Source organism: Bos javanicus, chromosome 1 (assembly GCF_032452875.1).
Source record: "Bos javanicus breed banteng chromosome 1, ARS-OSU_banteng_1.0, whole genome shotgun sequence".
In the NCBI taxonomy this organism is placed as follows: domain Eukaryota; kingdom Metazoa; phylum Chordata; class Mammalia; order Artiodactyla; family Bovidae; genus Bos; species Bos javanicus.
The window spans coordinates 78338320-78357947 of NC_083868.1; the positions used below are offsets into that span (position 1 = coordinate 78338320).

The following is a 19628-nucleotide window of genomic DNA, read 5'->3' on the forward strand; positions in this document are numbered from 1 at the left end:
CCTGTGTCTCCTCCCTAACCCCTCTCTACTCTACCCAACTCTGTGAATTTCTGAGTGTTCCAGACGGTGGAGAACACTTAGGGAACTGATTACTGGCTGGATCTGTCTCCCTCCTTTTCATTCCCCCTTTTATCCTTCTGGCCACCTTTGTTACCTTCCTCCTTCTTCTCTTCTCTGTATAACCCCGTGAACATCTCTGAGTGGTCCAGTAGTGGAGTGCACATAAGGAAGTGACTACTGGCTAGCCCACTCTCTCCACTATTGATTCACCTCATCTCATTTGGGTCACCTCTAACTCCCTCCTCCCTCTTCTCTTCTCCATGTAACCCTGTGAACCTCTCTGAGTGACCCTCACTGTAGAGAAACTTATCATCTTTAATGTAGATGTTTTATCAATGGTGCTGTATAGAAGGAGAAGTTTTGAAACTACTGTAAAAATAAGACCGATAATCGGAAGCAGGAGACTTAAGTCCAAACCCTGACTCCAGGGAACTCCTGACTCCAAGGAACATTCATTGACAGGAGCTCATCAAATGCCTCCATACCGACACTGAAACCAAGCACCACACAAGGGCCAATAAGTTCCAGGGCAAGACATACCAAGCAAATTCTCCAGCAACAAATGAACACAGTCCTGAGCTTCAAGATACAGGCTGCCCAAAGTCACCCCAAAACTATAGACATCTCATAACTCATTACTGGACATTTCATTGCACTCCAGAGAGAAGAAATACAGCTCCACCCACCAGAACACCGACACAAGCTTCCCTAACCAGGAAACCTTGACAAGCCACCTGTACAAACCCACACACAGTGAGGAAACGCCACAATAAAGAGAACTCCACAAACTGCCAGAATACAGAAAGGACACCCCAAACTCAGCAATTTAAACAAGATGAAGAGACAGAGGAATACTCAGCAGATAAAGGAACAGGATAAATGCCCACCAAACCAAACAAAAGAGGAAGAGATAGGGAATCTACCTGATAAAGAATTCCGAATAATGATAGTGAAATTGATCCAAAATCTTGAAACTAAAATGGAATCACAGATAAATAGCCTGGAGACAAGGATTGAGAAGATGCAAGAAAGGTTTAACAAGGACCTAGAAGAAATAAAAAAGAGTCAATATATAATGAATAATGCAATAAGTGAAATTAAAAACACTCTGGAGGCAACAAATAGTAGAATAACAGAGGCAGAAGACAGGATTAGTGAATTAGAAGATAGAATGGTAGAAATAAATGAATCAGAGAGGATAAAAGAAAAACGAATTAAAAGAAATGAGGACAATCTCAGAGACCTCCAGGACAATATTAAACGCTACAACATTCGAATCATAGGGGTTCCAGAAGAAGAAGACAAAAAGAAAGACCATGAGAAAATACTTGAGGAGATAATAGTGGAAAACTTCCCTAAAATGGGGAAGGAAATAATCACCCAAGTCCAAGAAACCCAGAGAGTACCAAACAGGATAAACCCAAGGAGAAACACCCCAAGACACATATTAATCAAATTAACAAAGATCAAACACAAAGAACAAATATTAAAAGCAGCAAGGGAAAAACAACAAATAACACACAAGGGAATTCCCATAAGGATAACAGCTGATCTTTCAATAGAAACTCTTCAAGCCAGGAGGGAATGGCAAGACATACTTAAAATGATGAAAGAAAATAACCTACAGCCCAGATTATTGTACCCAGCAAGGATCTCATTCAAGTATGAAGGAGAAATCAAAAGCTTTTCAGACAAGCAAAAGCTGAGAGAATTCTGCACCACCAAACCAGCTCTCCAACAAATACTAAAGGATATTCTCTAGACAGGAAACTCAAAAACGGTGTATAAACTCGAACCCAAAACAATAAAGTAAATGGCAACGGGAACATACTTATCAGTAATTACCTTAAATGTAAATGGGTTGAATGCCCCAACCAAAAGACAAAGACTGGCTGAATGGATACAAAAACAAGACCCCTACATATGTTGTCTACAAGAGACCCACCTCAAAACAGGGGACACATACAGACTGAAAGTGAAGGGCTGGAAAAAGATTTTCCATGCAAATAGGGACCAAAAGAAAGCAGGAGTAGCAATACTCATATCAGATAAAATAGACTTTAAAACAAAGGCGGTGAAAAGAGACAAAGAAGGTCACTACATAATGATCAAAGGATCAATCCAAGAAGAAGATATAACAATTATAAACATATATGCACCCAACACGGGAGCACCACAGTACGTAAGACAAATGCTAACAAGTATGAAAGGAGAAATTAACAATAACACAATAATAGTGGGAGACTTTAATACCCCACTTACACCTATGGATAGATCAACTAAACAGAAAATTAACAAGGAAACACAAACTTTAAACGATACAATAGACCAATTAGACCTAATTGATATCTATAGGTCATTTCATCCCAAAACAATGAATTTCACCTTTTTCTCAAGCGCACATGGAACCTTCTCCAGGATAGATCACATCCTGGGCCATAAAGCTAGCCTTGGTAAATTCAAAAAAATAGAAATCATTCCAAGCATTTTTTCTGACCACAATGCAGTAAGATTAGATCTCAATTACAGGAGAAAAACTATTAAAAATTCCAACATATGGAGGCTGAACAACACGCTGCTGAATAACCAACAAATCACAGAAGAAATCAAAAAAGAAATCAAAATTTGCATAGAAACGAATGAAAATGAAAACACAACAACCCAAAACCTGTGGGACACGGTAAAAGCAGTCCTAAGGGGAAAGTTCATAGCAATACAGGCACACCTCAAGAAACAAGAAAAAAGTCAAATAAATAACCTAACTCTACACCTAAAGCAACTAGAAAAGGAAGAAATGAAGAACCCCAGGGTTAGTAGAAGGAAAGAAATCTTAAAAATTAGAGCAGAAATAAATGCAAAAGAAACAAAAGAGACCATAGCAAAAATCAACAAAACCAAAAGCTGGTTCTTTGAAAGGATAAATAAAATTGACAAACCATTAGCCAGACTCATCAAGAAACAAAGGGAGAAAAATCAAATCAACAAAATTAGAAACGAAAATGGAGAGATCACAACAGACAACACAGAAATACAAAGGATCATAAGAGACTACTATCAACAATTATATGCCAGTAAAATGGACAACGTGGAAAAAATGGACAAATTCTTAGAAAAGTACAACTTTCCAAAACTGGACCAGGAAGAAATAGAAAATCTTAACAGACCCATCACAAGCATGGACATTGAAAATGTAATCAAAAATCTTCCAGCAAACAAAAGCCCCGGTCCAGACGGCTTCACAGCTGAATTCTACCAAAAATTTAGAGAAGAGCTAACACCTATCCTGCTCAAACTCTTCCAGAAAATTGCAGAGGAAGGTAAACTTCCAAACTCATTCTATGAGGCCACCATCACCCTAATACCAAAACCTGACAAAGATCCCACAAAAAAAGAAAACTACAGGCCAATATCACTGATGAACATAGATGCAAAAATCCTTAACAAAATTCTAGCAGTCAGAATCCAACAACACATTAAAAAGACCATACACCATGATCAAGTGGGCTTTATCCCAGGGATGCAAGGATTCTTCAATATCCGCAAATCAATCAATGTAATACACCACATTAACAAATTGAAAAATAAAAACCATATGATTATCTCAATAGATGCAGAGAAAGCCTTTGAGAAAATTCAACACCCATTTATGATAAAAACTCTCCAGAAAGCAGGAATAGAAGGAACATACCTCAACATAATAAAAGCTATATATGACAAACCCACTGCAAACATTATCCTCAATGGTGAAAAATTGAAAGCATTTCCTCTAAAGTCAGGAACAAGACAAGGGTGCCCACTTTCACCATTACTATTCAACATAGTTTTGGAAGTTTTGGCCACAGCAATCAGAGCAGAAAAAGAAATAAAAGGAATCCAAATTGGAAAAGAAGAAGTAAAACTCTCACTATTTGCAGATGACATGATCCTCTACATAGAAAACCCTAAAGAGTCCACCAGAAAATTACTAGAAATAATCAATGACTACAGTAAAGTTGCAGGATATAAAATCAACACACAGAAATCCCTTGCATTCCTATATACTAATAATGAGAAAACAGAAAGAGAAATTAAGGAAACAATTCCATTCACCATTGCAACGGAAAGAATAAAATACTTAGGAATATATCTACCTAAAGAAACTAAAGACCTATATATAGAAAACTATAAAACACTGGTGAAAGAAATCAAAGAGGACACTAATAGATGGAGAAATATACCATGTTCATGGATTGGAAGAATCAATATAGTGAAAATGAGTATACTACCCAAAGCAATTTATAGATTCAACGCAATCCCTATCAAGCTACCAACAGTATTCTTCACAGAGCTAGAACAAATAATTTCACAATTTGTATGGAAATACAAAAAACCTCGAATAGCCAAAGCGATCTTGAGAAAGAAGAATGGAACTGGAGGAATCAACTTACCTGACTTCAGGCTCTACTACAAAGCCACAGTTATCAAGACAGTATGGTACTGGCACAAAGACAGAAATATTGATCAATGGAATAAAATAGAAAGCCCAGAGATAAATCCACACACATATGGACACCTTATCTTCGACAAAGGAGGCAAGAATATACAATGGATTAAAGACAATCTCTTTAACAAGTGGTGCTGGGAAATCTGGTCAACCTCTTGTAAAAGAATGAAACTGGACCACTTTCTAACACCATACACAAAAATAAACTCAAAATGGATTAAAGATCTAAACGTAAGACCAGAAACTATAAAACTCCTAGAGGAGAACATAGGCAAAACACTCTCTGACATACATCACAGCAGGATCCTCTATGACCCACCTCCCAGAATATTGGAAATAAAAGCAAAAATGAGCAAATGGGACCTAATTAACCTTAAAAGCTTCTGCACATCAAAGGAAACTATTAGCAAGGTGAAAAGACAGCCTTCAGAATGGGAGAAAATAATAGCAAATGAAGCAACCGACAAACAACTAATCTCAAAAATATACAAGCAACTCCTACAGCTCAACTCCAGAAAAATAAACGACCCAATCAAAAAATGGGCCAAAGAACTAAATAGACATTTCTCCAAAAAGACATACAGATGGCTAACAAACACATGAAAAGATGCTCAACATCACTCATTATCAGAGAAATGCAAATCAAAACCACTATGAGGTACCATTTCACACCAGTCAGAATGGCTGCGATCCAAAAGTCTACAAATAATAAATGCTGGAGAGGGTGTGGAGAAAAGGGAACCCTCTTACACTGTTGGTGGGAATGCAAACTAGTACAGCCACTATGGAGAACAGTGTGGAGATTCCTTAAAAAACTGGAAATAGAACTGCCTTATGATCCAGCAACCCCACTGCTGGGCATACACACTGAGGAAACCAGAAGGGAAAGAGACACGTGTACCCCAATGTTCATCGCAGCACTGTTTATAATAGCCAAGACGTGGAAGCAACCTAGATGTCCATCAGCAGATGAATGGATAAGAAAGCAGTGGTACATATACACAATGGAGTATTACTCAGCCATTAAAAAGAATACATTTGAATCAGTTCTAATGAGGTGGATGAAACTGGAGCCTATTATACAGAGTGAAGTAAGCCAGAAGGAAAAACATAAATACAGTATACTAACACATATATATGGAATTTAGAAAGATGGTAACAATAACCCGGTGTACGAGACAGCAAAAGAGACACTGATGTATAGAACAGTCTTATGGACTCTGTGGGAGAGGGAGAGGGTGGGAAGATGTGGGAGAATGGCAATGAAACATGTAAAATATCATGTAGGAAACGAGTTGCCAGTCCAGGTTCGATGCATGATGCTGGATGCTTGGGGCTGGTGCACTGGGACGGCCCAGAGGGATGGTATGGGGAGGGAGGAGGGAGGAGGGTTCGGGATGGGGAACACATGTATACCTGTGGCGGATTCATTTTGATATTTGGCAAAACTAATACAATTATGTAAAGTTTAAAAATAAAATAAAATTGGAAGAATAAAAAAAAAAATAAATAAAAAAAAATAAATAAATAAAAAATAAAAAAGCAAAAAAAAAAAAACAAAAACAAAGTATTTTATGGTATGTGTACCCATTGTAAAATAATTTGTGATGAATATTTGCATTGATAAATATTATAAATATACAAAAACATACATATATGCATGAAAGACAATTTTATCCTTGTATATTTATAGACTATTTCTCAAAGGGGAAGAAAAAAAACATGAAACTGTTGATTCTCTCCTATGGAGATAATTCTGGAAAACTTAAGGTTTGGGATAGGAGAGAGATGCTGACAGTAACTAATTTTTATGACGTTTAAATATATGTTTCCAATATGCATATGATATTGAAAAATCCACCAGTTCAAAAAGTTAGTGAACTGAATCAATTGTTTCTAGCGTCCATGAAAAGAAGAAATAAAAAATAGGACTTTGATATGATATGATTTATGAAAAGAAAACCAATCACTTGATCAATCTATGCTTTTTTTCAGTATTTTAGATTTTTCAGTTCTTACTACATACTAGGCCCAATAACCAGGTACTTAAAGAACAACAATGACAATAATCAAAGATACCTGCCCTCAAAGAGCTTACAGTTCAGAGGAAGATGGCTATCCTCTGGCTAAGACTTCAAATGTCGAAGAAATTCAGTTCCTTCTGAGCCCATCTCAAGAATTTACTCAGCTCAGCAATCCTCTGCCATAAACCTCATCAGATCTCCTGGTAACTGTCAGTATCTCCAAGAGAGCTGGTGTCCCCTCCACTAAATCTCTGAAGAGATTTCTTTCAAGAAGTGCTATTAGCTCTCATGGGTTCTGTCCATTACACTTTAGAGAATAATTTAATTTCTTAGAGGCATTTCACCTTTTCCCACCTTCATTTCTTTGACTTCTCTCTTCCTTCTGCTTGACATATTCTTAAGCTTTTGTTCTTCTGTGACTGACTCCTACCCCAAGTCAAATACCGCAAGTGCTTCTCCAGAAAAGCTTTTCTGATCTCTGTCATATGAACTAGGTTAGTAACATTTCTTCCATGTCCCTGCAGCTCTTTCCACTTTACATTCAACCATTCACTTGTCAGGTACTCATAGTAAAGTACTGTGAGAGTTGTGAAATGTTAAAATTGTATCCAGATGTATGAACATCTGACATAGAGTAGGAACTCAGGATTGTTTGATAAATTCAACTACAGCTTCCCTGTTCTCCCCTGGCTTCTCCCAGGTTACAGTACTGAACTGAACTTTGTGATTGTTTTCCCTGCATGCCCCACCCCCACTGCACTACTTTCCCAAGTCTAAAACATCACACTCACTTGTCCAGTGACATCGCAGGGAAGGAAAACTTGCCCAGGCAGATGCGATAGATAGCACTCAGGGGAATCCATTGAAACTGCACACAGCAGAGCATGATGAAGTCATATTTGCAAATTAAGAGAGTCTTGTCTGTGATCAGCAAAATCCTCTCCTTCTCATTGTTCCAGTGGTCTATCCTGTGAAAATCACCACAGAGAAGAAAAGTCAATGGCATAATCTTTCCAAATAAATCATCTTCACTGAAACATCTCTACTAACACAAAAAATGATGAGGTTTATCACCTTGGAAGAAAGAGGAGTTGAAGAAAGTCATCCTCTGTCTCTCTCATTCTGGCCCCATGACCAAGGAAGGAGGGAGGTAGAGGATCACAGGAAAATGTTTTATGCCCACAGAGCTCAGAGATGATTATCCTTGACAGGTTCCATCAGGGGAATGGCAAGATTGTATCACATTGGCAGTCAACTGATTCATGCTCCTCCACATCTTCCCAGTTCTCTAGAAAACCTTCATGGAGCCCATCTTTCTCAAAGGACACGAAAAATACCTCTTAATTTCAACTCAATCTGAACGACTAAGCATTGGTTTATGCTAATCTTCAAAGGTCAAATTGCTGAATGAAGATAAAATGGAGACTTGAATTTAGGTTCACTGACTCCCACCCAAGCTATTCCATCATACTGAGTTCATTTTATCATTTTCTTGTGGTGGAAATACAGTGAAATGAGTGAAAATGATTCTTACGAGCCAAAGACAAAGCAGACACTAGGTATGTGTTTACTGAGTTGACTTGTTTCAGATTTCAGAGTCTTTCAGGGTATGCAATGAAATATTCTGAGACTTAAGAATCTATTCAACAGAGAGAACAGTAAAGAGTGAAAGCAATGACTTATTTTAAAAAGTGAGCATGATCTGAAATTCCTCTCACCCATAGCATTTGCTCTCTTTCTGCTACAGCCTTTGTATATAGCACTGCATGACCTGTATTATAACTTTTTCAGTGCATATTTTATCTTCCTAAGAAACTGGAAAGGATGACTGGGCTTCCTTGGTGGCTCAGATGTTAAAGAATCTGCCTGAAATGCAAGAGACCCAGGTTCAATCCCTATGTCGGGAAGGTCCCCTGGAGAATGGAATTCCTACTCACTCCAGTATTTTTGCTTGGAGAGTTCCACAGACAGAGAAGCCTGACAGGCTACAGGTCATGAGGTCGCAAAGAGTCAGACACAACTGAGCGACTGACACTTTCATTTTACTTTCAAGAGACTGAAAAGAATGATTTGTGATTGATTCATATATAAATTCCCACTACAAATCATCAATTTAATGTAAAGACTAAGACTTGTCACCCTGTTTCCATCCATTCTCACACAAAACCTCAGTGCTGTTCTTAAAATACAAAAGGAGTGATGTTACTTCCCTGTTGACTTTATTAAATGGCACCCTTTCAATTTTAGGTTCGAATCCTATGGTCTGGCGTCTGCCCAGCACCACCTTATAGCAGGCTGAGAAAACTCGATGTCCAAGTCATGTTTTGAATGCCTCATTCAAAGATTTCTTAAACTTCTGTGTAAACTTGTATCCCCATTACATTTTTTCAAAGCATTCTGATCCATTTTCGTTTTCAGCTCTTACCATCATTTGTAAGAAGGAATGATATAGAAGAGGTTTAGTAACTGATACCATGTGAACCTGGATAAGTCAGAACAGACACCGAAGTAGAGACTAGGGCAATTCCAGTGATTATGGTCTAAGAATCATCCCTATGTATGTGTGTGTGTGCACGCACGCATACACACACACACTCCATGAGGGCAGAGACTGTACAGGGCTATTTACTCTGTTCCTGTCAAATAGTCTTCAATAAGTAAATGTCTGTTGTGATAACTGATTGCCCATCGTAAGTCTTTTGGAGGCCTTTGGGTTGGCTGAGTCGGGGGTGAAAACATCCAGCTCTACTAATGACAAACCTTATAAGATTGGACATTGAGCCTGTCTGTAGCTCACATTTCTTGTCTGTGAGATGGAGACAGTACCAGTACTGATCTCATAAGTTTGGGGAGAGGATTCAGGGGCAAACTTCTCAATCAGTGGTTTATAAAGGAGCTGTTGTTATTTTTGGCAGGGAAATGGCAACCCACTGCAGCATTCTTGCCTGGGGAATTTCATGGACAGAGGAGCCTGGCAGACTACAGTCCACGGGGTCACAAAGAGTCAGACATGCCTGAGCGACTTACACACGTAAGTGACTAGGTGACCTTGAGTAACCCAGTATATGCCCTTCCTCAATATAGTTCAAAGGCAGGCAAGACAAAGTTAGGAGTTAAATCAATGGGGGGAGGAACAGAAGGATATATGAAGAGAAAAGGGGAGGTGAAGGAGGAAGAAATATTGAGAAACAGACATAGAAAGAAAGAACCATGAGGCTGTGGCCTTGTTATATTCTGGCCATTATGCACATACAAGTGTTAGCTTTGCATCTCCCCACCACCCTCGGAAGGTTACACCTTCTAGCTGAAGTCATTCAACTAGAATATGGAGGTAGAGTTAGTGATACAGAGTCAAGAGATGTGGTTTAAATCTTGGTCCTATGGCTTCCATCCACTCCAACAACGTTGCAAGACTCTACTTCACCAAGAGAAGAGACAAGTCTCGATAATCTGTTTAACACTCTGTCTTAGACAGAAAAAGATGAGGATTCTGAAATGTTTTATCAGCTATCTACATAATTTTCTCTAAATAGATTGTATCTACTTAGCAGCAAGTTATAAGCTGTGCCTAATAAACCAAGCTTGTTTTTAGTCTAAAATATCCTCAGATTTTGGTTGAAGGTTTTACTGAAAATGTCAGCACTCCATAATGAGATTTATTTTAAAAGGTAAAGGATGGATTCAGGGGAAAAAAAAAAAGAGTTCTTTTTAGGAACACAGAGTGCTCTGCTGTGACACAGACTCTGCATAATTTTCATGTTGGGAAAGTCGGAATCCAAGTAAACACACAGGCTTATAAATAGTTTGGGGCCACCATCTCTAGCTTCTGGGTGGTATATTTATTTATTTAGACTTCAATCACACCTTTTCTTCCCAAAGAACTCTTGGAGAAAACACTGAATTTTATATTCCTAGTATTAATGTAATTTAAGTTTGGTGGTAATGTTCAAAACAAATATAGGAGTAAGAATATCAATAATGATTCTGTGCAATTCATGGAGGATCACAAAGCCCTTGAATATCAATGCTTTTGTTTAATCTTCCCAACAATCCTTTGGACTAGATGCTATTAGCTTCATTTTAAAGATAAAAAAACTAAGGTCCAGAGATCATTACAATAAATGACTTGCCCAGTGCTTTACACAGAGCAAGCAGTAGTTCAAGGACCTGAAGTACGTATGGAGACAGCAAATCCAGGCATAGTGTTAGCTTTCTCCCTGGGACCACGAGCACTCAAATAAAGGACTTTTCAGCGTGGTGTACAAGTGTGGTAAAAGCCACCTCTGGAAGAAGCTGATGTGATGGTCTATACCCATCCTGGAATCATTATCTCTGTGAAACAGCATCCTTGACCATCCCCTCCAAACCTTGACTTCTTCCAGCGTTCTATATCTTAGGGGGAAATCCTCCTTAAAGACTCCAAGCCTTAGGAGTCTTTTTTTCTCTCATTTCTTCACCTCACATGCTAAGTTCTAAACATTCTACTCCTCAAATACCTCTCAAAACCACTCACTTCTCTCCATCCTGACTTTCAACATTCTGATCCACTCTTTCCACATCTCCTGCCTGGACAACTGCAGTTACCTTCTCAGTGGGCTTGGGCTATTAGCCACCTGGACGTGGTTTATCTACATGTTTTAGTTCCTTCCCGGCCTCCTCATGATACTGCAATGAGGCAGACCATTTTAAAACAAATTTGGTCTTTACCTCCAAAGACCTAACTCTAACTCTGGCTTCAAATACTTCAATATCTCTCCATGGTTCTTAGGAGAAATGACCAAAAAAAAAAAAAAAAATCACCTAGTCTGAGGTTCTGCAGTTGGACCTTACCTATTTCTTCAATGTCATTTCAGGCCAAGTCTCTGCACCCCTTTCTCCGGGATCTTTTTTCAGTTTCCAGGACTCGCCATGCCTGGTCCTACTGAAGGGTCTTTGCCTGTGTTATTCCCTCTGCCAGCTATGTTGTTCCTAATCTTCTTTACCTACTGAACTCCTACAGTGCTGAGCTCAATTACTTCTTACTCTGGCAAGCTTTCCCACCTCCATGACCACTTCTCCTGTTTCTAATGTGTACTTTCATAAACTTCACATCTCTCCTTCCCAGCACTTATCCCAGATGCAATTTCATAGTTATTTCTGTGATTATCTAATTAATGTCAGTCTCCTCTCCTATACTGTAAATGTCACAGAGTCAGGTCTTATCATTATGTCTCCAAAGTAGTAGGCTTCCCCAAAATAGTTCTGGAATGAATTAGTGAAGAAGTAGCAATTCCTTGAGAGAGCAGCACTGCAACACATACATTACCCTGTGGAAAACAGACAACCCCTGGGAATTTGCTGTATGACACAGGGAGCTCAACCAAGTGCCCTGTGACAACCTAGAGGGGTGGGAGGGGGTGGGAGGTGGGAGGGAGGTTCAGGAGGGAGCAGACATGTGTATACCTATGTCTTATTGATGTATGGCAGAACACACTATTATAAAGCAATTATCCTCCAATAAAAATTTTAAAAAAATTTGGAAAGATTTAACAGCTCTTGTGTAGTACAACCTATATGCTTTGCTTTATGCTGCTTGAAGAATTTCGTCCTTTGGTTCACACATCAAAATACTCCCCCATAAAATAGCACATTTCCAAAAAATAATAAACCAGTAATATTGGGAAAATGTTCCTACCAAAAGGATGAGGAAGAGCAGGATACAAAGCAGCACCTTCAGTGTACTTCCAATTTTGTAACAATGAAGATAAAAAAATATGTAGATCAAAATGCGAACACTGATCATTTCTGAGTGGTAGGATTTCAAGTGACTTTCGTTTCTTCTCATGCTTTCATTGATGATGAGAATCACTCAGTTGTGTCCAGCTCTTTGTGACCCCATGGACTGTAGCCTCCCAGACTCCTTTGTCCATGGAATTCTCCAGGCAGGAATACTGGAGCGGGTTGCCACTCCCTTCTCCAGAGGATCTTCCCGACCCAGGGGTTGAACCTGGGTCCCCTGCATTGCAGGTGGATTTTTTACTGTCTCAGCCACTAGGGAGGCCCCATGCTTTCATTAATCAAAGTTTAATTTTTATGATAAATGCTCTACTCGTATGATAAAAGAGATATATGCTTTTAATTTTCACTGAAATATAGTTGATTTACAACATCGTGTTAGTTTCAGGTATACAGCAAAGTGATTCGGCCACACACACACACATATTTTTACATTCTCCTCCGTCATAAGTTACCACAAGATGGTGAGTGTAGTTCCCTGAGCTACACAGCAGGTCTCTGTTGACTATTCATTTTGTGTATAGTACTATGTGTATTTTAATCCCAAACTCTTAATTTATCCCCTTGCCACTATCCTCTTTCATAACCATAAGTTTGTTTTTGATGTCAGTGACCCTACTTCTGTTTTGTAAGTAAGTTCATTTGTATCACTTTTTTCGATTTCACATACAAGTGATAGCATATGATATTTGTCTTTCTCTGACTTACTTCACTTAGTGACATCGCTAGGTCTTATGACAATTTCTAGGTCCATCCATGTTGCTAGAAATGGCATTATTTCATTTGTGTGTGTGTGTGTGGCTGAGTAATATTAAGATATTTTTTAAAAAATAAGTAAAAATCACCTGTCCTTAAAGTTTTCATATTAAATTCTGTCTGTTTAATGGTGCCTTCCCCTCAGTTCCCTCACCCCTAGTAGATTGCATCTCTCTCATGGTGCTAGTGATAAAGAACACACATTTCAATGCAGGAGACATAAGAAATAAAGGTTCAGTCCCTGGGTTGGGAAGATCCCCTGGAGAAGGAAAAGGCAATCCACACCAGTATTCTTGCCTGGAGAATCCCAAGGACAGAGGATCCTGGCAGGCTACAGTCCATAGCGTCGAAAAGAGTTGAACACACGCTCTTTAAATACACACAAGCATTTAGCAGTGCTTCAGCTGTGGCCTTAGTCACAGCTTTCTATACTTGTCTTTCCGTTTTCCCCAAACTTGATGGGAGACCCTCTGGTGTAGAGACAGTGACTGAGCCCTGTGTGGGTTCCCTCGCTGTGCCCAGCACAGAGCCAAAGAGAAAGCAAAGTCTTAGCAAACAAGGAGAATGTGGAATAAAAAGCTAGAATCATAAGATCCATCCCCTCAGTGATGAGAGCCTGTCTCTGCTGGCAGTGGACTGGCCACATCCTCCCATCACCGCTGTTCCCTCCGTACTGACTGCATTTTCCTTCTGCTGGGAAGGAAGTCTGGGAAGGAAGAAGTCCCCTTCTTCTGGGAAGGGGCCCAGACTTCATGGAAACCAAGATCCTAGTTGCTCAGGGAGATTTGCAGTTTCCTGGGACTACAACAGTTTGGCCAGCAGAGGGCAACAGCGAACCAGAAATGACAGGCAGGTCCTATCCGAGCAAGCTTCTAGGACCCCCACCGTGTCACTCAAACCATCCCAGATGCCTTGCCAGTGGCCCCAGCCCTATGCCTAACAATACTCTCAGCAGCTCTTTTAGGGCTGTCAGATCAATTTGTTATTTGGAAAAGAGCTTTCTCCCTAAAATATTTTCTTATATTATTCCCTCAAATACATACAATATGCACACACACAGTTACACACACACATACACACATACCCCACTCATTAGAGACATCTTCCCAGATATTGAATAGAGTGATTGTACCTGATTTATAAATCAATCTTCTTTCCTGTGTCCTTCCAGCCTCTTAGCATAACCAGCCCTTGAAAGAGGAAGACAGCATCTTGGCTAGTCAGGAATCAGCAACTCAGAAGGAAAACACTAAATCATTCTTTCCACACATATTCCCTAGCACCCACTGGGGTTCCAGGCCCTGAAGAGAATCCAATTTGGGTTTGCTATTCAAACACAAACAGATGAAAAATGCATGGCATTGAAGCAAAGCAATTTCCCTCCCCCTGAGTTAAGTGAAGTCTTATAAAACCTTTAGCTAAATAACCCACATGCAATTCTTTCAATCATTTGGTTACTCTCTCCCCAGGCCTCTCCAATTTGTTTAAAATAGGGGACCCTTCAAGTAAACACAGTATTCTAATAAAAACCCGATGTCCACAAACCTTCTCTGTTCCCTTCCCCTGACTTGACTTCCTGTGGTTCATTTTTTTCCCACTATCCCATGCAGCCAGTCATGAACCAGGCCCTGTGCTTAGCTACTTGGAATACTGAGAAACGCATTCAGCTCTTAAATAATACACAGTTCTCCACAATGTTGCAGGGGGAGGAATTGCCTAAGGAAGAGTTCATATGCTGTGAGGAGAGTGGACAATGAGAAGTCCACAGACTCAGATGTCTGGATTCTCAGCCCATTGTCCACAGGGATGAGGAGAAGGAACCTCAGGCATCTATTTGATGCCCTTAAAGAAGACTCTCTTATCAACTTTTCATTCCCTGCTGTTTAGTGAAGGTCTCAGTGTTGGAAAACCACAGGTTGCAAGGTACAGATGATTCTCTGAAGGTGCACAAAAAAGGGTCTCAGGAATATTTAGTCATTTCTCCAATATGTCTTTAACATGTATCCACAATTTTTTTTTCCCCCTGAGTAAGAGAAGTCCTACCATGAAATTTCATATTGCTCCAACTAATTGCTTCCCTGCTGGCTCAGTGGTAAAGACTCCGCCTGCCAATGCAGGAGGCTCGGGTTCAATCTCTGGTTCGGGAAGATCTCCTGGAGAAGGAAATGGCAGCCCACTCCAGTTTTCTTGCTTGGAAAATCCATGGACGGAGAAGCCTGGCAGGCTATAGTTCATGGGGTCGCAAAAGAGTCAGACACAACTTAGCAACTAAAGAACAACCACCACCACCAGTTGATTGCAGGAGAAAAAAAAAAAAAAACAATGGTCAATGATTTTCCTGGAAAACAAAGTCCTAAAGATGGGATCCATCATGTTTTATGAAACAAAGAGGAAGCCGACATGACCAAGGCATAGGGAACGAGGAGAGTGGAAGGAGATTTAAGCAGAGGCCACATCATATACAGAAATGATCACAATTTCTTTGCAATGTGTGAATACTTCGTATTTCACCAGGTTTCTCTGGTAGCTCAGACAGTAAAGAATCTGCCTGCAATATGGGAGACCTGGGTTCTATCTCTGGATTGGGAAGATCCCCTGGAGAAGAAAATGGTAACCCACTCCGGTATTCTTGCCTGGAGAATCCCCATGGACAGCGGAGCCTGGTAGGCTACAGTCCGTGGGGTCACAAAGAGTCGGACACGACTGATTGACTAACTCTTTCACATTTAAATGGTTATTATCACCACTCTCCAGGTGGAGGAACCAAGCCCCAATAAAGTAATGTGCATCTAGTACCAATGACAGAGCCATCTGACCCCCAGCCCAGGCCGTGTACACTTCCTCTAGCGGCTTCTGCCACTTACTTTCCCTATCCCACAGGCAAATGTGCCCTCCCTAGCACAGGACAGTCAGTAAGAGGATATTTTAAAAGCCACACAAAGAGAAGACTCTGGGCACACCCCATCCTTCTCTCTTTCCCACACAAGGACTGAAAAGCTGTTGAACAGCTCTGTCTTCCAGGGCACACCAGGCGCTAACAAGAGGCCCACCCGCTGGGGGGCTTCTCTCCTCCCCTCCTCCCCCGAATTTACTTCAGGGGATTCACTTGATCGGAAGCCAAAGAAGCTGGCAGGAGAACAAGGACTAATTCTGAGGAGGCGGCAGAAAGGGAAGAACAGAGGGACAAGATACAACAGATGCTCACATCTTGCCACCTCCATTGTTTTATTCTTTTAAACGGGAGAGATATTTGCTTACTGTATGTATTATTATAGTTACATCTCCTTGGGTACAGGAGACACAGCCCACATCAGGCAAGTCCAGGAAGAAGAGTGCGTTATAAAAATACTCTGAGGAATCCCACAGAAATTCAAGAACAGGAACCAAAGCACAGTTGGGCTTTAGGAAACCTGGAAAGTCACGAGGAATGAAATTTACTCTCTGGGGAGCTGTCTCATGATGTCTGTGTATCCTTCTCACATCTCATCTGTTTCCGACTGATTGGTGTGCTCCTTCTGCTCACTGTCAATGTTATTTTCCTTTTTAGTTCTACCTTGCCTGTGACCTTTAATTCTATCCTAAGTCCTGACTATACATGAATTTTCAGATTTGCTCTCATAACTACCTGGCTTCTGTAGCCCTAATTCTCCCAGTTCAGACTCTGAAGGTAGGGGGATCTTTAGTCCAGGTTATTCCTTTGGGTCCCACAGCAGCTAGCAAGTTTAGCTTCTATTTCTCCAATCAGCTCTGGCCAGGGGCTGAAGTTATGTAGGAGAAAATAGGAGTTGCCAATGAGAAATATTTTATTCTTCCTTTCTAGAATTGTTTTAACTAATTGTTTAACTAATTCCTTTGTCTTTCCATAAAAACTTTAGAATAGTTTTATTTATATTTACAAAACTCTTGCTAAGACTGAAAAGAATTATGGTGAATGTGTATGTCAAATTTGTGGAGAATTGACATCTTTACTACACTGATCCTTTCAATCTATGGATATGGTATTTAGATCTTTGTTTATCAGCATTTTGCAGCTTTCGGCATGTAAGTCCTGTATATATTTTATTAGATTTACACTTAAATATTTTCCCTTTTTTGAGTCATTATTAATGTTATTGTATTTTTATTTGTTTTTGCCCTAGTACATAGAAATAAAATTGATTTTTAATTTTTATTGAAATGGTTTTTATATGTTGATTGTATGTCTTGCAAACTTACTAAACTCATCTATTAGTTCTGGAAAATTTTTGGTAATTCTTTGGAATTTTCTTCATAGATTATTATGCTTACTGCAGTTAGGGCCAGTTTTTATTTCTTCCTGTTGGATCTGTATGCCTTTTATTTCCTGTCTTGCTTTATTATGCTGGCTAGAACTTCCAGAACTATGTTAAATGTTGGTAGTGAGAGTGGACATACCCATTCTGTTTCCAGTCTTAGGGAGGAAACGTTATCTCTTTCCCAAAAGTATGATGTTAATTATAGGTTTTATGCAGACTTTCTTTATCAAATTGAAAAGATTTCCCTCTGTTTTTTTGTGTTTTTTTACTATTTTTCTCATGAATGAATGTGCTGAATTTTGTCAAATGCTTTTTCTGCATCAATTGATCTGATCATATGATTTTTCTTCTTTAGCCTTTTAATATCATGGAGCACACTGATTAATTTTCTAATACTGAACCAGCCTTGCATCCCTGGAATAACCCCACTTGATCATGGTATATATTACATTTTTTATATTGCTGATTTCTGTTTGCTAATGTATTGTTAAGAATTTTTACATCTATATTCATGAGGGGTATTGGTCTGCAGTTTTATTTTTGTACTGTCTTTGTCTGAATTTAGTATCAGGTTAAAACTGGCATCATAGAATGAGCTAGGAAGTGTTCCTTTCTCTTCTATTTTCTGGAAAAGAAAAAAAAGGGAGTCACTCAGTCCTGTCTGACTCTTTGCAACCCCATGGACTATATAGTCCATGGAATTCTCCAGGCCAGAATACTGGAGTGGATAGCCTTTCCCTTCTCCAGGGGATCTTCCCAATCCAGGGATCAAACCCAGGTCTCCCAAATTGCAGGCAGATTCTTCACCAGCTAAGCCACCAGGAAAGCCCAAGAATACTGGAATGGGTAGCCTATCCCTTATCCAGTGGATCTTCCCAATCCAGGAATTGAACTGGGGTCTCCTGCATTGCAGGGCAAATAATTTACCAACTGAGCTATGAGGGAAGCCCCTTTACTGGAAAAGATTATGTATTGGTATTCATTGTTCTCTAAACATTTAATACAATTCTCCAGTGAAACCACCTGCGCCCAGATATTTCTTTGGGGGAAGGTTTCAATTACAAATTTAGTTCCCTAATTGTTAAATTATCTATTTCATCTTGGGTGAGTCATGGTGGTTTGTGTGTATTGAAGAAATGGTTCATTTCATCCAACCTGTCAAATTTATATGTGTAGAATTGTTAGCCATAATTCTTTATTATGTCTCTGTTTTTTATCAGGTCTGTAGTGATACACCCTATTTTATTCCAAATATTGGTAATTTGTGTCTCCTTTTCTCCTTTTTTTAAATTTTCTTTGTCATTCTTGCTAGCAGTTTGTGAATTTTATTAAACTTTTCAGAGAATCAGATTTTTGTTGATTGGGTCCTAGTATTGTTAAATTATTCTAAATGTATGCTGAATTTCTGCTCATTTTTATATCAGTTATTGAAAGAATGGTCTCAAAGTCTCCCGGATAATCATGGATTTGTCTATTTCTCCTTTCAGTTCTATCAGTTTTATTTCAGATATTTTCCAGCTGTATTATATGGTGCATACACATTTAAGATTGCTCTATCTTCCTGGATGAAAGGATTGACCCTTTCACCATTATACAATTTTTCTCAATTTCCCTGGTAATTTGATTTGCTTGGAGGTCTTCATTTTTATTAATTCACATAGCACAACATTTCAGAAGCCACAGTAATTTTTAAACTTGGTAATTCTTTCTATTGAACATATAGTGGAAGCAGAAGCTCTTTTCTCTTCGCATTGATTACTCTTCCTAGACCAAACCTACTTTCCCTACATCAGGGAATTTTGGGATAACCCACTCCAGTGTTCTTGCCTGGAGAATCCCAGGGACGGGGGAGCCTGGTGGGCTGCTGTCTTGGGGTCACACAGAGTCAGACACGACTGAAGTGACTTAGCAGCAGCAGCAGCAGCAGCAAGGACCCCAGAGGGTTAAAACAATTTCCTCTTTGTGAATCAGGCAGCATGTTTATTCATAAAAGACTATAATAGTTGTTTGTATAACAGCTGTAAATGGATTGATATGTATGGACTGTAAATGGACTAAATGGATTGATAGCCTCCATATTAAGGTTGAGGTCTTATTTGTTTTCTTTACTAAAACACATATTGGCAGTCCCCTAAATAATCAAGACTAAGTTTAAAAAGAGCCTCTTGATGAGGGTGAAAGAGGACCATGAAAAAGCCAGCTTAAAACTCAACATTCAAAAAACAAAGATCATGGCATCTGGTCCTATCACTTCAG

General features: G+C 39.4%; 1 protein-coding gene across 2 annotated transcripts in view; it reads right to left on the bottom strand.

The window, feature by feature from the left end:
* Nucleotides 1-19628, bottom strand: part of TPRG1 (tumor protein p63 regulated 1) — a 210506-nt gene that overhangs the window by 92258 nt on the left and 98620 nt on the right. For both annotated transcript variants that reach the window (XM_061413117.1, XM_061413107.1), the window contains exon 4: nt 7359-7535. In XM_061413117.1, coding sequence (XP_061269101.1) covers nt 7359-7535 — 177 coding nt within the window. The remainder of the gene's footprint in view (nt 1-7358; nt 7536-19628) is intronic.